At 38.2% G+C, this 19132-nt stretch overlaps 1 protein-coding gene across 1 annotated transcript in view; it reads right to left on the minus strand.

Annotated features, from left to right (window-relative positions):
• LOC110379511 (oxidative stress-induced growth inhibitor 1) overlaps positions 1 to 19132 on the minus strand; it is a 25892-nt gene continuing 6760 nt past the window's right edge. Inside the window, exons 2-11 of the mRNA XM_064041326.1 lie at positions 17626 to 18003; positions 15478 to 15583; positions 14790 to 14889; positions 4379 to 4462; positions 3189 to 3514; positions 2922 to 3051; positions 2549 to 2658; positions 1955 to 2118; positions 1188 to 1345; positions 1 to 863 (exon numbers count right to left, since the gene is read on the minus strand). Of these exons, the coding sequence (XP_063897396.1) occupies positions 75 to 863; positions 1188 to 1345; positions 1955 to 2118; positions 2549 to 2658; positions 2922 to 3051; positions 3189 to 3514; positions 4379 to 4462; positions 14790 to 14889; positions 15478 to 15583; positions 17626 to 17698 (2040 nt within the window). The 5' untranslated portion in view covers positions 17699 to 18003 and the 3' untranslated portion in view covers positions 1 to 74. The remainder of the gene's footprint in view (positions 864 to 1187; positions 1346 to 1954; positions 2119 to 2548; positions 2659 to 2921; positions 3052 to 3188; positions 3515 to 4378; positions 4463 to 14789; positions 14890 to 15477; positions 15584 to 17625; positions 18004 to 19132) is intronic.

Below are 19132 nucleotides of genomic sequence, written 5' to 3' on the forward strand. Positions count from 1 at the left end.
GACAGGGTATAAAAAATAATTTATTGTGTAAAAAACAAATTAAGTATTGCAATCACATTACTGGTTATGGCAAGTCAGTGTTTGTTCTGATGCATGTGCGAGACGAGTGCTAGCGCTCCGCCCGGGATGAACCGCATGAAGTTGTCTGCAGTCAGCGGGCCCAGCGCGTACATGCCTTCCGGACCATTCAAGATCTCATGCGTAGATTTGTCTATAGCTATAGGATTATTCCTACCGTCCACAGGTTTCTCAGGGTCAAGACCAAAACCTAAACCTGCAGAATAAGGACTCATTTCATCACAAGTACATTTTACTTTCTCCTCATCCGAGTATGGAATGATTTGACATTTGTCTATGATTTCACTGTCTTTGTCTTTGGGCCTTTTGTTACAGTCTGGTAACACACATTTTGTGTCAGTGTTGCCATTAATTTCTGAATAGTTTAAATATCTGGATTTGCAGCTTTGAATGCTTTGTCCGAGCATAGATTTGATGAAATGCCAGTGGTTTTTGAGGAAACATTGTTTTTCTTCGATTTTTCTTTGTGAGATTTTTGTTTGGTCGATGCATTTTGTGCAGTCGATTTTGATGTTGATGCAGTCGAGGTAGTTAGTTTGTAGGAAGAAGAGGTCTGGTTTGGATCCGATGTAGACTCCGATTAGATGGACCTTGACCTCTGTGATTTGGTTGGTGTTGACGTTGAGGAGTTTGACCCTCTTGAGTGAGAGGCAGAGGTCCTCGTGGTCGGCGTGGAGTTTGTGCGGGTCGTCAGGCTCGGGCGTGATGTCTACGATGCTGTGCTCGGGGTAGGGCGTGTAGTTGTTGTGGTTGCCCGCGGGACCGTCACACATCATCTTATAAACCTGGAATGAGATATAGGTTCATTAGAAATTGTAGAAGAACAAGTTTTATATTGTAGTATTATATAGGGTTAACCAACCATTGTTAATGATGTCTTTTTATATTTTATTTACGTCCATCATGTTGCTGCATTGGAAGGTGTTAGGTTTTTCAGCATTTTTATTTTCATTTGTATTTTTTAGCATGGACAGTCCCACTGCTTCGCTTAGGTCTCTCCATTTTGTCTGCATATTTCTCGACGCTTGGTGCTTCCAACAATTAGCCTTACTCCGAGGTCAATCCCACCTTGTTGTCAGAATTGATATATGTATTTAAGATCTATTTACCTGACAATAATCCGGGTAAGCCAGTGGGTCGAGCCTCGCCAGCGCGTCAGCAGGCGCGCGGTGCACGTGACGCACGTGTAGGCGCGCTCTGAGCGACAGCCACACGCCGTCCGCCGCCGACACGCCGGACCCTACTATGAGGACTGATGCTGTCGGTACTGCGGGGGAGAGGGGGTGATTAGTAACTAGTTATACAGTGAAATATTGCAAAATGTTATTTAAATGAGAAAAGGGGTATGATTAGTAACTGATTTTTACTTTATTATGCAAAATTCTACTTTAATAGTAAGGAGATCTTTTATCGAGTGAGTTGTAGATTTTTTTATCACCTGACGGCTTCCGACGTAGCGGACATTAAACATCCTTGGCTGTCATCACGGATAGTCAGAAGCCAGTAAGTTTGACGCCAGTCTAACCAAGGGGTATTGAGTATTGAGTTTCCCGGGTAACTGGGTTGAGGGGGTCAGATAGGACAGTCGCTCCTTGTACTCACTGAAAAGCACTGGTACTCAACTACATCCAGTTAGACTGAAAGCCGACCCCAACATATTCGGGAAATGATAGCCTTTTCTTTAACAACGTCAAAAATCATCAAATGCTTATGAGTCAGCAGTGGTAAGGGAGTGTCAGTCTGTTACTAACTAAAAACCATCGTGTACCGTCGTAGGCCTTCTATCTATGTACCGGGGCCGCGATAACTCTTTTGAACAATCCCGCAAGAAGATGATAGCCTCTGACGTGGAAAAAGTATATTTGTATATAATTACCGTGCGTAGTAAGCAGCGTAACAGCTCGTTCTAGTTGTGAGAGCGTGTGCAGCGCGTGCGCGGCGAGGCGCGGCGCGAGCGCGTTGGGGCGGTCGCCGCCGCCGCACGCGACTACCACGCGCGAGCACACGTAGCGGAGCGGGGAGCCTGACGCTGTGTCGTAGCTAAGGGAGAGAGATAATGACATATATAGTACATTTTGTAAAAGAGTCAAGTTACAATAAAGACTTTTAGTGCACCCGTGCATTAGTGGACTCGACCGCCACGTCGCTGCGGCCACCTAATTCTTCCATGACATATGTAAGTAGGTACGTGCACTACGCGGCCAGCGGCCACGAGCCCAAAGAAAAACATCGCACACACACGCGGCCGCTGCAGCTAACGAGATCGCCGATTTGTATGAAATTACTCAGTATGCGCGCACTGGTCGCAGCGGCGACAAGTTTGTCCACAATAATTTCTTAGTCGATGGCCATTTCGGGACACGATATGAATTCGACTGAATTTCGACATTTTATTGAAATATACGCTGTAAATTCATTTTTTTTACGATATTTGTTACTTAAACATATAAACATAAGTAGGTATGCTTACCCAGTGACGCAGAACTGTGCGTTGAGTGCACAGTTAGTGTTGTGACATAGCGGCGCCGGCTGCGGCAGTCGCGTCACGCTCGTCACTGTCACGCCCGACCGGAAGAATTTCTGAAAATAAATATACAGGGGTCAGTTAATATTCTAATTTTTTATTTATATTTTATAGGATTTTGTACATGCATAGCTAAGATTATAATGACTGGAACGTTTTGTCCGAATGTTAGGAAATTAACATGTGATGAATTTAAATATTATCCTAATAAATGAAAGTAACTCTGTCTCCAATTTGTGTGAAATTTGGTACAGACATAGCGTGCGGCGGCAGCGCGAGCCAGGCGCCGGGGGACAGGGTGCGATGTGTACTCACTCACCTGCAGCTTACACGCGGCGACATACCGCCGGCAGTAGGCAGCTACCGCCCGCGCAGTGAGGCGGGCGGCGCCGGCGCCCGCGTGCGGCGGCAGCGCGAGCCAGGCGCCGGGGGACAGGGTGCGATGTGTACTCACTCACCTGCAGCACGCGGCGACATACCGCCGGCAGTAGGCAGCTACCGCCCGCGCAGTGGCGGCGCCGGCGCCCGCGTGCGGCGGCAGCGCGAGCCAGGCGCCGGGGACAGGGTGCGATGTGTACTCACTCACCTGCAGCTTACGCGGCGACATACCGCCGGCAGTAGGCAGCTACCGCCCGCGCAGTGAGGCGGGCGGCGCCGGCGCCCGCGTGCGGCGGCAGCGCGAGCCAGGCGCCGGGGGACAGGGTGCGATGTGTACTCACTCACCTGCAGCTTACACGCGGCGACATACCGCCGGCAGTAGGCAGCTACCGCCCGCGCAGTGAGGCGGGCGGCGCCGGCGCCCGCGTGCGGCGGCAGCGCGAGCCAGGCGCCGGGGGACAGGGTGCGCACGCCCGCCGGGAACGTCGCCCACGCGCCGCCCGGCGGACCGCGGCCTAGCACTATGTGCGATATCTGGAAGTAACCAAAGAAAGGATGATATAGAGATTTCAAAAAAAAGTCCTATATCAAGTTTTCACCAAGTAACTTGATGAAAACTTGATCCATGATTTGAGATTGAACTTGATGAATGATTGTCGCTCCAAAGTTACAACGCTTCGTCCAAGCGCGTCTCCTCATGTTTTAAGTGTCGTAAAAATAGTAGCTAATTTGGGAGCGCTTAAAAAAAAAACGAACAACAAAAAGTTACTTTACAGTTTAGGCGGTTACCCTCAATCTATGGCCTGTATCTTGAGGACCAAAGTTGGATATTTGGCACCTATAGCAAGCAAAGCCCTTGAAATAGATTTTCAAAAGCTCTCATGAGGACAAAACAAGTCGTGAAATAAGTATCAAGATAAACTTTGGATTCAAAAGACCATTGATATGTAAGTTGGGATAAAAAAAAATACCTATAGTGGTGCAAAAATATAAATAATATATCAGTACTTATCAGTCAAAACATTATCTTTTACATAACACACAGTGGGTGCGTGCAAATCATGTCGATGTTATCTGTTTCGCAAACTGATTGAAACATACGATTTCGTTGATAACCATCATATTTGTTCGACCAATATTTGTCCAGACTTCCTTATTTTTGTTATTACAGGAAATGACACTGCGATAATTCTATGTATATTTCACTCAATCTTGAAACCCATTTTTTTAAGATAAAGATAAAATTTCTTCAAAACGATACGATCAGATATTTTGTGTTGCAAAGAATTAATATCATTTTGCGCTCATGCACAGAAGTGTTTGTAAAGTAACTAGCAGCAACATCACAGTGGCAAAGTTATTTGAACTATATTAAGGGAACAAATATATGATAATTACCTGTTTCTCTATGTCAAACTTCCACTCAATTAATGAGTCTGCCTGTATTCCCATATCTGCGCAGGGTCTTAGCAAATTGTCCATCTGTAACCAACAATACCAAACATTAGTTTTTCTCTTCATCATCATCATCCTCCTGCCCTTATCCCAATTTCATATGGGATCGGCGCAGCATGTCTTCACCTTCCATACTACATACATACATACATTCTATTTGCCGTCATCTCACAGGTAACAATGTTGCATAACATATAAAAAAGACATTTAAAATATCAGCATATTTGAAAGATCCCACACAAAAAACAGCCCTTAAAATGCCCGCCGTTTACCACTTCTTATGTCTTTACTGGTAAAAAGAAATAGGTAGTGGAACATACTCCCCATAAGAAACATGATTACGGTCAGGAAAGGCATTCATAAATATTTGGATTGAGCAATACTGATAAGGATTTCAGTTAAGCAATCGAGAGTGTTTTACAAACAATCCTGCATAACCATGTGACTAACTCCGGTCAAACAGTGGAAAGAATTAGGACCAAAATACATATGCATAAATGTCTATGGAGTTTCTTGCCGGTTCTTCTACATGAGACCTAATCTATGGAACCGTGCATCTGGCTTGACGTTTCAAAAAAAAAAACTTTTTGAAATTGACGTAGGAAAAAAGTTTTTGACATGACTTTAGAACTCGGTGTTTCTTTTGCGTCCTCTCTTTTGGGAAGTCGGTTGAAAACTCGTAAAATTTAGTTCTGCAATAAATGTGATTGTGTCTCATAAAAATAATTCAATATAAAAATTTTCCTCACGTATAGGATATAAAAGTGCAGTTTCATACTGAATGCACGAAACGTGACAAAAGTCATTGACGTATTATTTGAAATTTTATAATGAGCTTTATCTTTGAACAATTTTGACGACTGTTATTAAGTATGACAATTATTTTTAATACACTACGTAAGAGTTCGAGAGAGCTTCCATTACCACGTTTTAAAAAAATAGTACATAAGTTTTTAGTTAGTAAAGTGTATTATAATATTTTAGATTTTATTAATGAAAAAGATTTTAGTTTTTCCTAATTTTCCTTATTTTAATTTTAATTCTATGTTCAACATTTTTATTTTTTTAAATATTATATTGCATGTCAATCGGTAAGATATGGCGATAACATTATTGTACCCATATTTGCAAAAATAAATTTCTTTGTCTATGTGTAATGATTTCTCATAAATCAGTTGTGAATATTTTTTCATTGCGTTTTTTTTGTTCAGCAGAAGTAATTTAGTCTAGCTGAAGGTTGTTCAGCATTTCCTTGTTTTATCACAAAAAGAGCAATTTCTTCCTGTTCTGCAACAAATTGCGGATTCAGGAAATTGATTCTGTATGGACGGAAGTTAAATATCTCATTTCAATGACAGACAGCTTCTATTGTGACTAAGTATCAACTCTTTCACAATTGGCAAGATTTTTAGAAGATATTTTTTGCCTGTCTTGTGTTCAGCAGTTTTGGGCTTACACACGTTGCATAACGGGTCCCTAAATACCCATCGAGGTGGGGAGGATAGTTTACTTTGAAATAATGTACAGTTTTTTTTTATAATAAATATTGAAAATGTACGGAGCTTTAAATGCCTTATTCTAGTCATAAGGCGCGAACCTATTTTAAATGTATGATTCTAGTTTAGATTCAGATTGATAGAGTTGGCAACATGATTAAACTTTATATTACGATATTCAAACGTCATGTCAAACAATCAACAATGTAGCTTTCTGATTTCGTTAAACAACACAACCCACACGTTTTGTTCTCTCCACGTGGATGCGCTACTTTACAATGTAGTCTGATCAATTTCAATTAATAATGATTAATTTATAGATGTCATTCGTAGACTAAACTTTTTGCAAGTCATCTTCGTCTCAAAAGAGGAAAACTCAAGTTTGACAAAAACGAAGACTTCAGACTGCAATTTGAAGGTTGCTGCAGAATTCTTTGAAAGAGTTACCGTGGCCATAATACACAAAGGGCCTCAGAAGAAACAAAAAAGTTCAGTAAGTCTGACTTTTCTGCCCACAGCACTCACAGAGGGTGACATCTGTCATTTAATGATTTTCCACTTGCCACAAAAAAGCCTTAATGAAAAATCACATAAGACAACATTTCTTAAATACTGCCTGAGCCTTAAATCAAACCCAGCATCTCATATCCAAATATTGTTATGTAACAACAATTCTCACAAATACAGTTAACCAGATAAACCGGAGTTAATAATAATTATTCGCGGTACACTAAATTCGTCAATTTACACGTAGGTGTGAAACTTATCGAGCGGGCGTGGCTGCTAATGATTCATTCAAATGTATTACATTTTCATACAATACCATGTCAACAGGGTCAGTACCTACTGAAAAATATCGAACGTTTTTGTGGGACTTGCAATTGGTTAAAGAGGTCTTGAAATTAATTATTTCATTTATTCTACCAGAATAAATGATGATGAGAAGGAATAGTTATTATTCCCATTTGTCACAGTTTTAATAGAAGATCCGATTTGTGCTACACAAGTGTATGTCTCTAATGTAGGTAAGTACTACAGGGTCCAAAAAGTATAAATCGATATCTAGGTATAGTTAATTTTACTTGTCAGCATGTTTGGACCACGTGCTTTAGTTTTCACTGGAATTTAGTAAAAACTGATCCCTATTCCTAACCCAAAAAATTCTAACTAAATACATAATGTACCTACTATGTACCTAATAAGTCTCAAATTGAAAGTTCATCGATCTCAATTCGTTCGTACATACACATATCAGCCAAACGGATAATCTGTCCTAACGACAAAGTACAGTCAGTACAGTCGAGTTCACCTGCGTCACTAAGTACAGTCCTGTACAATCATCAACAGTGTTTTGTTCGAGGGCTGAACTAGAGAACTAAGGGTGCGTACCTCTACACGGTGCATGTAGCTGGAGCAAGTTAACATGCGCAAGTGACAAAAAACCGCGGGTGGGTATTTAGCTTCAATACATGCGCGAGTCGCTGGACCGGCGAGTATTTAAAATGCATGCAACCTGCGCATGTGCCTCAACATGCGCAAGCTACTGGCACCGTGTAGACGCATCCTAAGTACAGTCGTGATGTGTACAGTACATTCAACAACAGTGTTTTGTTTGAGGGCTGAACTAGACATTGAACTAAGTTGGCGCCAGTGTTGTATATTGATTGAGTCCATACAATCGATTTATGAACATTACATCACGCTTGTTTTTCAAGAGACGACAGCTATAGTTCTACATTGACGGTTTATTAAAAACTATGTAGTATATTGTCAATTCTGATACACAGAAAAACATTTGACTATATCCCACCTATAGGCAAAGGCCCTCCTCAGACATAAATATAGGAAAGTACAACAAGTTTTCAGAATTACAGCTCGTGTACCATTCAACTTCGGTGCCCAATATTTCTCTAAATCTAACGCTCACCATACCATCTCTAACCCTACACGCAAAACAACTAATATAAGAAAAATTTGCAAATCACAAAATTCGGCACCAAACTTGCCTAAATTCAAGTCTAGTCAGCTATTAGTACTTAACGATAGTATTTCGTGACTCGCAACAAAATTGAAGTAATTTCGATAATAATGGCCTCTGAACGCTGATTGATATTTAACGACAGCTTTGCTATAGTGAAGAAATTGTCGAGGCTATGACTAAGGTATTTTGTTTGATTAAGTGATTCAGCTAAAAGTATTCCAATTTACTTGTGGATAATACAGTATTTAACTGGCTTGTTTTAAGGCCTAAAGCAAACGAAAATTCATCATTTGCCTAGCCGTTTCCTATGTAGTGGTCGGTTTCCAGTCTAATCGGATGCAGCTGAATACATGTGTTTTCCAAGGAGCGACTGCCTTTCTGACCTCCTCAACCTAGTTACCCGGAAAAGGCATACCCCCAAGACCGGATGTCAGACTTACTAGCTTCTGACTACCCGTAAAGACTGCCAAAGATAAGTAAGATAAGTTAAATGACAGCTTGGCACCTAAAGTTTAACGTGCCCTCCGAAACACAGTCATTGGTGTCGAAGATACACATAGAAAGTACATACGAACTTAGAAAATTTGCATTGGTAAGTACTTGCCCGACATGGAATCGAACCCACACACTTATATAATTATTATAGTTGAGAGGTTGGTTCTTTACCCCCTAGCCTACCACGACTTTTTTCTGTATCAGTCTGTCTACGACTTACATAAAGTAAACTCGTTGGCAATACATCGATACATCGACCCCTTATCGACACAAGTTCAGTGGTGAAGGCCACGAGCGCCCGCGCAGCGCTGTGGAACTGGTTATATTACGTGCCGTATGGTCGGACGTTGATTTACGAGATTAGACCGTGTTAGGGCTGGTTTATATTGGAAGAGATTATAAGTGTAGTATAGTTTAATATTATAAAATAATGGGCAAGTAAATCTGTCTGATACATTCAGACAGATTTACTTGCCCGACCAGCTGTAAAGCAAAAACTACCGAACCGATTTAAAGGTACAAAGTTAGTCTAGCTAGAGCCTGAGAAAGGACATGGGTTAGTTTTTATCCGGGTGCGGGAAGTAGTTCTCTTAGGACACAGTGTATTACTATACTTAAGGCACAGATTATATAATAGTTACTACGTAACAGATAAATCACTCCATACAAAAAAGTCCATACCTACTGTTATAAGCACCTACAAATTCCCAAAATACCTACAAATTCACAGCTGCGTTAGAAAATGAACCTTAAAAACTCCTGCGCTCGATTGTTATTTCAATGCGATAGCGCACAGTTCAGTGACCGCGACCGTGCCGACAGCGAGCGCAGGGTTGCCTCTTGCAATTAAATAGGGAACAAAGTTACGCTTATTTGTAACTGTCTTCCAGAATATCAGTGGAGGTGCCCAACTACTTTTCGAGCACAGAACACGCAAGTATTCTATACTTACCTATTACCCCTGGCACAACACCGCTGACCGCTGATACATACCTACTTACCCAAAATTGGTTTCTGCTCAGCGATATATGCAATGTTCCAAGCCACCATTTAGTTGGACGAAAACTATACCTACTTATACTCGAAATGTTTTTAGCTACAAAACTCGGTAATCATTGCATGTATAACTAAGTATAAGGTATAAGTATCTATAATTTAGGTATCTAAAGTAAGTCGCTTATTTTTAAAATGACTTCTTCAGTTTATTAGATAATTGTAAAAACCAAATAAACAATAATGTGCACAAATAAAAATAATAAACATAAAACGCTGTCGAAAGCCCTGTGCCGCGTGGGGCTACCGGTAACCCAGCGAGCGGTAGGCATTTATCGCGCGCAAGTACGTCGAGTGACAGAAGCCTGCTTAAGGTCAGGAGGAAGCTAATTTAAGTTTCGAGAAGTCGAGTATTGATATTCAAAATTAAAAAGCACAATAGGTAGGTTTGTAGTGACACAATAAAAATCGAATATTAATTTGCCATTTCAGACACGCCCTGACAGCGTAAGTGAAGGGAAGTATAAATCGATATCCGAGTCAACAATCGCGACAGTCTACAATCGATTGACATCACTACGTTTATATCTAGGTTTATGCCTTCAACTGTTTCATACTGAAAGTACAATTCATAGAATTGTCTGAAAGCAATATCTACCCTGGCGTTATGCCAAATGGGAAATTATGAAGGTATTGACTCGAATATTAAATAAAAAGAGGAATAAACTCATAACTATTTATTACGTTAAAAAGTTTAATTATGTCATAGAATAAGGGCAGTTTTAAGAACTAATAGTTATGTAATGTAGCTAAGTGCCTATGACAGCATTGACTATGGAAACAAGATGGCGACATCTACAAAGGGCGGGAAGATTTGCTAAGCCTTAAGTCTTCAGAAAAGTTAGTCCTATCATCAGTCCACTGATTAGTTAAAACTGAAGAATGAAAAACAAAAGACGTAATAATTAAATCTGACAGGGCATTGTATGATGGTTAACTTTTGTTTCATAAAACTCACTAAGGAGGCCCCATATAGGAATAAAAACTACATACAAATAAATTGATGGGGACATTATGAAAAAGCCTTTATATACTACCAGACAGGTTTATATTTAGTACTCTAAATAAAACCGATAAAAACATTAACAAAAACCGGCCAAGTGCGAGTCGGACTCGTGCACGAAGGGTTCCGTAAATTACAGTTAAATCAACCTATCTCAAAAACTATAAGAGATACTTTGATCAAACCAAAAATCGTTGAAAGAGTTAATTAGCATGCATCACCTCTATTTTTTTTAGAATTTTATACCCCGTAGTTATAAAAATAGAGGGGGGGGGACATACTTTTTACGACTTTGAGAGCTGATATCTCAAAAACCGTTCACTTTAAGAAAAATGTTTTTTAGAAAACTTTATATCATTTTAAAAGACCTTTCCATTGATACCCCACACGGGTATGTACATCGAAAAAAAAAATTTCATCCCTCAGTTACATGTATGGGGGGCCCCACCCCCAATTCTTTTTTTTACTATTTAGTGTCATATTTTTGTAGCGGTTCATACAACACATATTCCCATCAAATTTCATCACTGTAGTACTTATAGTTTCCGAGTAAATCGGCTGTGACAGACGGACAGACGGACAGACGGACATGACGAAACTATAAGGGTTCCGTTTTTGCCATTTTGGCTACGGAACCCTAAAAACGTACACTACGGGTCCGACATTAACAAATCGTACGCTTTGTACGCGAACCTTTTGATAAATTACAAGCGACAGTTGAGTGATTAATGTTAAACTACCTAATGATTTTGTGTACATTGCAAATGCAATGTTTTGGAGTACAATATACAAAATAGAGTAATTATGGGTATGTAGAAGTATTCTGTCTGGTTGTCATTTGAACATCTTTGGCAGTTGTTACGGGTAGTCAGAAGCCAGTAAGCCTGACAACCACAGTCTTACCAAGGGGTATTGGGTTGCCCGGGTAACTGGGTTGTTGAGGAGGTCAGATAAGCAGTCGCTCCTTGTTAAACATTAAACCAGCTGCATTCAGTTAGACTGGAAGCCGACTCCAACATATTTGGGAAAAGGTTAGGAGGATGCCTCTCACACATAGAAGGATTGAGATTGAATGAATTAAGATTTTCTTAAAAAAAATTACCAACCATCGGTCAACTGCCGGTCGACTGTTTAGTCTGCAGTGTAGTCTAAGCTAACTAGTGCGGACATAAATCTATGTGTTAACGTTTTCACGGTTAAACAGCTGGATCTATTTTGATATTCCTTGGCACAGGTTTAGGAAGACTTATGGAAAAGGACAACGGGTAGTTATTATTGGATATCCTGTAATATTTAGCGGCATGGCTACAAAAATGATAAGAGATTGCAATTTTGCTTTTTTATTTCTTCTTTCGAGAAGTGTGGAAGCAAGATGGGGAGGCCTTTGCCCAGCAGTGGGATATTATGGGCTAAAAATAATAATAATATATCTTCTTTAAAACTCTACAAATTGCAACCCAGAGTCGCGTTATGACATAAGACACCCATCCACGTACTGACCGCTAAAAATGTAGCTTAACCTTCATCGAATGACTATTTTAGACGACCCATACGGATGATCTAAAATATTCTTTTTTTTTCCAAAATGTCAGCACAGTTTGTCGTACTAAATATAGAGCTACATAGCAATATTTTTGCATATATAACTGGTTTTATATAGGTATTACATAAGACTGGCATAATATTATCACCATGAACTTCGTATCAAGGTAAATGGTCGAAAATGGCAATTTTATCATTACTGTTTTATATGTTTTATTTATGCAAATATTAACTGGTTTTTAATTAATTGATGGACTCTAAAACGTTTTTGCTTATGTGTATTAATCGTGTTCAAAGGTGATCTTAATAAATCAAATATATTGTGTTAGCTGTTTTTTTATGATCTAAATACAATTTATTGATTTTACGCTTTTTTTCTCAGAGATTTATACAATTGATACATTTCAAAGATCGTAAAGCTACATCAATGGACCATTCAAATAATTTATTTTATGCGAATTTTCAATTCCCTGTGGGCTGTGCGTTATGAACCAAGGTTGTTCACCATTGATACAGCTGTCAAAAAGAAGTAAATATTTTCAGCCACTACAAGACAAAATTCCACTTTTATTTTTTAATCGAATAGTTGGTAAGTTAATAATAAATACTCGATTGTTTGATCGATTTATTGAACCGAAGCTACCAAGGTCTGTGCGGTGGAGCATTCAGTCAGCTCAATGGAGAACTGGGTCGTAGGCTTATATGGACATCCACTTTGAATAGTTTGACGTTTTTGTACGTTCTAGAAGCATTGCCTAGGTCAACTGTGTTTGTGAGGCGTTGATCTTTGTGGTCATTTCTGGTTAGGATTTTAGTCTTAAATGTGACTTTCTTTCTTTTTGGTGTCCACATCACGGCAGAATTGCTTAACTTGATAAAAATATCCATTCTAATATTAAAAAGTTAGGAGTTTGTTTGTTTATATGGACTCACTAATCTCAGGAACTATTGTATCGATTTGAAAAATTATCTTTTTATCCAAGTACGGAAAATAGTTCCTAAGGGTCCTAATGGGACCACTGTCGGAAAGCAGTAAGTAAATATACTTTTCAAATGTTTTGCAGTCACTAGAAGCCAACCTAAGAGAGTTAAAGTTATTTGACCTGATGTAAGAACACTAGAATTACAAGTGAGGTCACATTATAGCAACTTATCGAATCAAATACCAAGACACTACAAACTAAAGGGCCTCCCAGTACCAACATACGTAAACATAAACTGTACGTATAAATAGCAACCCGGAAGGCAACGCCTCGTATTACTCGTATCAGCAGACACGCAACACGTGGGTGTTGCGAAATTGTACGGTTCATCGATATATCGTGTCGATAGTGTTGACAACACTATAGTAAGCCGGTAATCCTAGGGTAGGGACTATTGCGAAAGATTTTAGCTGATAAGTAATCTATAGATGAATGATGGATGTACTTAATGAAAAAAAAACTGCTGTTGTCATGGTTTTCCGCAACCGAATAAGAGTTGTCTATTCTATGAAAGCTCATAGACTATTAAGGAATGTCATTTCATAAAAATTTGGTCAGTAATTTTAGCTTGACTTAGATTACACTTTCAAGTTTATATATAAGTGAGATGTAACGTGTGATGATAGAATGACTGCAAAATAAGTTAGTGTAAGTCAAGAAATTGCAAAGAGAGTAGTCTTATTGCTGCCATACAAGTCGATTGAAACCAGATACACTTTGTTTATATTTGAACTTCGTCTTAATGGATGGAATGGATTAAATACTCGATCAGATTACACCGAACATTCACAATATTTGAAACTCGTTGAGAATATATTTGATCAAACATAGAGGATTGTTGAATAAACGCTATGAGACAATTAGCTAAATATTTTCAAGATATGAGCAATATCAATCAGAAGTTTCTTTTCAACGAAACGCTTTCGTCAAATTACAATGAAGTTGGCTACTGACTATTGACTCCAAGTATCAAATAACCAATTTCAGAGTAGCAAAGTTATTTGACGAGAGGTCTAGAGCCTTTTTTTACTACATTAAATATGAGATGATAAAGCTGACCATAATCATAGTTTTTCTGCTCCATTTTCATCTGTCTGAATCTCTTTTAACTCTCGTTCCTGTGTGTATACCCTGTGCCCTGCATTGACGAATCTTGATAGAATACTACTGTTTGTAAAATTTGTAAAATTACACGTACTATTTAGTATAAAAACTTTATATTGTTGGGTCACGTTGATTACCATGTGTCTAGGCTATGCTTATATCAAAGTAGCTAGAGTTAGATAGTTTTTATGCATTCCAAGCATGATTATGGTGTATTTTGCATTGTAAATAATTACAATGTAAATTATAGGTTTAAGGTACTATGAAGTATGGCGATGACTAGCTAAATATAAAATTGACCACCACTATAAACTGTTTGTTTCTATTTTAATTAAGAAGTTTATAATTTAGGTGTTGTTTCGGTTTGACACAGGTATTTTTTTCAGCTCATTAGCAAATTGGGTAGGACTTTATAGGCTTGTTAACTCCGCCAACAAAACAATATACTTATATCTGCAGTAGGGCCACGACAACACAGCAATGGGTGGGGAACAAAATCACGACATAGTCACGACCTCTTTTTCGCTAAGCCGACCCCAACCTCAACTGGATTAATTTTCTGCTATAGAATACAACTAATTTCCGAAGACAGGGCTCATATGCCGCACATACCAGCGCAAATTTTGAAAAGGCTTCCATTCACCCTATTTTCCTAACAGTCATAAACTTTGGCTTTAGGCTATGTAATGGTACTCACCAGCAGAGGTATGGGGTTGTGGCTTCTTCCTTCAAGTCCCTCAGCGAGTTCAATAAGGTCTGTCTCGTACAAACTCTGTCCTTTGGGCACGTTTGATAATCTGTGGAAGAGTTGGCTATGGTGTTATATTTTTCTGATAGAAAAGCTTGGTGGAACTCCAGGTTAAGTTCGTTTACCATACTGTTACAGCCTTTTTATCGTCCCACTGCTGGGCACAGGCCTCCTCTCACACGGAGAAGGATTTACCATATCACACATGAATCCTAATGAAAGGATTTTGGTGAACCTTGACAGCAATAAAGCTAGCCAAAAGAATAACATATAAGCTAGTTTATTTGAGGATAATAGCTTCCTCTGGAAGAGAGTTAAAGACAGGGAACAGCTGTTTAAAAATAAATTAAAAATGTTATGGAAAATAGGTTTAAAAAGTTTGATTTCTTTAATTATTTCTTGAAGATGGTTGAAACTCTTTGCTCGCTGTATGAAAAAGATTTGATATCATTTTATTTTAACCGGGTAACTGGGTTGCGGAGGTCAGATAGGCAGTCGCTCTTTGTAAAGCACTGGTTCTCAACTGCATCAGGTTAGACTGGAAGCCGACCCCAACATAGTTGGGAAAAGGCTCGGGAGATGATGATGATTGATAACATTTATTTTCTAAGATGTTATATCTTTATGTAAGAGTTACCTGGCTCTAAGCATTTCGTCAATGGGCAGGTCATCAGGTATGTCCTTCAGGTAGGGTACGTTGCCGGCCAGCATGAATGACGTCACCATGCCGCTGGGGCCATTGCCTGGGGAGACAGAACAATTTGTACATCGAATGTTTTTCATAGTTCGCAGTAACCATATTAAAATAATAGTTGATTTTTTTTAAATGTATACTTTTACATCAAACCAATATTTTTTTATAACTTTTTATTAGTGGAACCATGATTGGAGTTATTTAACACATTATTTTATTGGTCAGAACTGAAACGAAAGCCTATTGCGTTCTGAATTGCAACAAGAATGACTATCAATATGTATATAGCATATTACTCTATTTATTAGTAACACAATGTTTCTACGTAAATAAATAGGAAACAGACAGCACGATTTTCCTGTTCAGAAAAACCTGAGGAATTAATTGTTTATTAAGCTTCCGTTTACGTAATTGAATATCTGTTTGTCACTCAAATCATTATTGCCCAGTAGGATTTTCCCTATTAAGTACCTAAAGTTAACCTACTTATCTTAAACAAAAAAAGAAAGTATACTGCTGAATAGTTTGTTTGCTTCAACGTGCTAATCTTAGGAACTAATAAAATTTAGTTTTTTTCAATGGAAACATTGTTTTGGAAACAAAAGTAGGTCAATTGATCAAAAATGACTTCAAGGCCAGACTGTGATTAGCCTAAGTTTTAGAAAAGTTGGCGCACGTCCAGACTAATTTCGAAGTAATTTAGTTCCTCTATTTTATTGGACAATAAAGTAGGAGATGCACTCTAATTTGTTTTAGTAAAAATCTTTAACCATTACCGATACCGATACAAATGCATTTCTATATTCACTATTATCAAGAGAGACTATTTGACTACAAAGACAGACGCAAGCTTTTCTCTCACTAGCTTCTGCCAGCGGATTCACCGCATTCCGTAGGAACTACAGCACGCACCCGGATAAAAATTTGCCTGAAGCAGTCCTTGATAAATAGCATATCTAACACAGAAATACTTATTCAAATCCACCAGTAATTCTTAACATTTTCGCGGTCAAACAAGCCATTCATCTTTATAATTTGAGTAGAGATTTTCGTCTAAAAGTTCTGCGTCAATCCCCTTGACCAGTTAACGTGATGGCCATGGAAAACTCTGGAAGCTAGAGTATCCCTGACTAGAAGCGTGAGTCGAGTAAATAAACAATTTGATATTGCTGTGTCTATAAGTAATGTACCGTGGATAGGACGGTCATGGCCACCATGGATCATTAAATAGTATAATCTGTGTTTATTGTCTCGATTTATATAGCTTTGATATTATTGCTTGATAAGCAATTGTGAGACAGAAAAAGATTGAAAGCAAAGATGTCTTTGGCACTTAATATTGGTTATAAAATATTCTATGATTCCAAAACGAAATGTTCGCTCTCTTTTCTTTATTTTTCATAGTCCAGTTTTATATGGTCTGATAATATATTTCTGCATGCAATTCTTGTTTGCATTGCATATGCAAGATTTATCAATTTTTACGAGCAATCATGTGTAATGCTGGTTGAGTGGCTACAATATCCTTCTTAAGTACATTGCGCGCAAAAAAAGTTTTATAATTAAAACTGATGGCGCCACGCGAACTAATTTACTTTTAAATATTGGAATACATAAGCGCAGTCACCAGTGACACGGGTACAAAGTGACAGGGGTCAATTGATTCGTCTGCATGGACGCGCGGGGAATATTCCGTAGGTACAGTAATGAGTCTGATTGATACTCTACTTAGCTGTCACTGTCCTGGATAGCTATCAATTAATGCACTTCTTGTGGAAAATATTTAGTATGTTGTAAGCTGGCTTCTGCAAGCGTCCCGTGAGAACAACAACGGGTTAAAAAGCTTATAGGCTTGCTTTATAAATGGGATAGCTAACAATGAAATAAGTTTTAAATCGTATCTATCCAGTGTTTCCTGAGATTAGCGAGTTTAAGCAAAACACAAACATATCAGCTTTATAGAATTGAAAAATATGGTCAAGGTCTGGGCTATGACTCCCTACGATGAAACAAATGTGGTTAATACCCACGGGGAACGGGAAAACCCGCATAAAACAGCTAGTTGTGAATAAAAGCTATAAATAAACTTACCGATAACAACAACTTCTTTGTACACGACATCCTCTGATATCGTGTGTTCGCAGGATTTCATACTGTCTTTCATTTTACTGTCCGATTTTATCGCATACAGCCTCCTTTGATCCAGCCTTTTTCTTTTCCTGCCTCTTTTCTTATCTGTTCCCTTAGTCTATGGCGAGTTCTAAATGGCGGATTTTTTAAATAGCGAATTCTAAATTCTAAATGCAGTCAGAATAAATACTTTTTTAATTAAATTAATATCACACGCAGTTTTGAGTCTTACGGACTTTTTTAGTCTATTTTTTCTTCGTCGTAATTTTTTGTGTCTGTGGTAGGTTTTGAAAATCAGCGTTTTTATCTTGTTTTATGCGGTGTCGTGATTTCTGCTATCTGAAACAATAATGAGCAAATAGGTTAATGATAAGGTCACTGTATACCATAATAATTTAGATAACACTCATTTAAAATATCTTATAGGATTTTTGCTTAGCGACTCAATACACACAGATAAATGACTATACGATGTCGTACAATTAAATGTAGGTATATTGCACAAGTTCCACGTAATTTGCCAGTCTCAATGAATGATAGTTTTTTATACATAAGCTCATATTCATAATTGCCTATGGACTGATATATTTATCAGTATTTTCACTAATAGGTACATATTACGAATACAAAAGTAACTCTGTGTGATTTATAGAACCGATTGACGTTTAGTACATAGACAGTCTAGACTTCTAGAGCCTGACAAAAAATATAGGCCAGTTTTTATTATCCTGCGAGTAGTAGTTTATCCGAGGAGAACACCTAACACGTAACATGATGATAATTTTAATCCTGTATTACAGGACATACACAATGACATAATACATGTGACATTTTCCAATTTATCAGTAGCTTTAAATCTGCAAGTCATGAGCAGTAACTACCATAATAATTTGATATTGTTTTCATTTCGAAATAATTGTAATCGCCATTACTGAGGGGCTTATCAAAACAAAGTTTTTATATAATTATGTAAATTATGGCGTAATAAGGCAAGAAAAGTTCGATATTACCTAGTAACAAATATTATATAATTTATTTTAAGTTACATTATAAATGCAATGAAAGTTTGTTTATTTGTTACCGCGGAACCGATTTATACCAACAACATAAACTTCAGTGTTTTTAAAACAACTGTTTTTTTTTTAAACTGTACTTGAAAATTCTCTGTGTGAGAGGAGGCCTGTGCCCAGCAGTGGGACGATAAAAAAGGCAGTATGTAACAGTACTTAAAAAATAATAGTAAACCAATGTTTGAAGAAATCTTACGTTTATGTTGTTGGTGAACTTTTGCCTCAGAGATAAAAGTGACCCTATAACTGGCTATTACTGGTTTGTATTTCATCCAGTTATGTAAAACAGTTTAGGAGATGAGTGACACCGCAAAAAAAGATAGTATCTATACATATAATAAATCTGTAGAAAAGTAATTTTTGTACACTCTATCAAAAGATATGATTAATTTTGTGAA

Source organism: Helicoverpa armigera, chromosome 25 (assembly GCF_030705265.1).
Source record: "Helicoverpa armigera isolate CAAS_96S chromosome 25, ASM3070526v1, whole genome shotgun sequence".
Lineage (NCBI taxonomy): Eukaryota > Metazoa > Arthropoda > Insecta > Lepidoptera > Noctuidae > Helicoverpa > Helicoverpa armigera.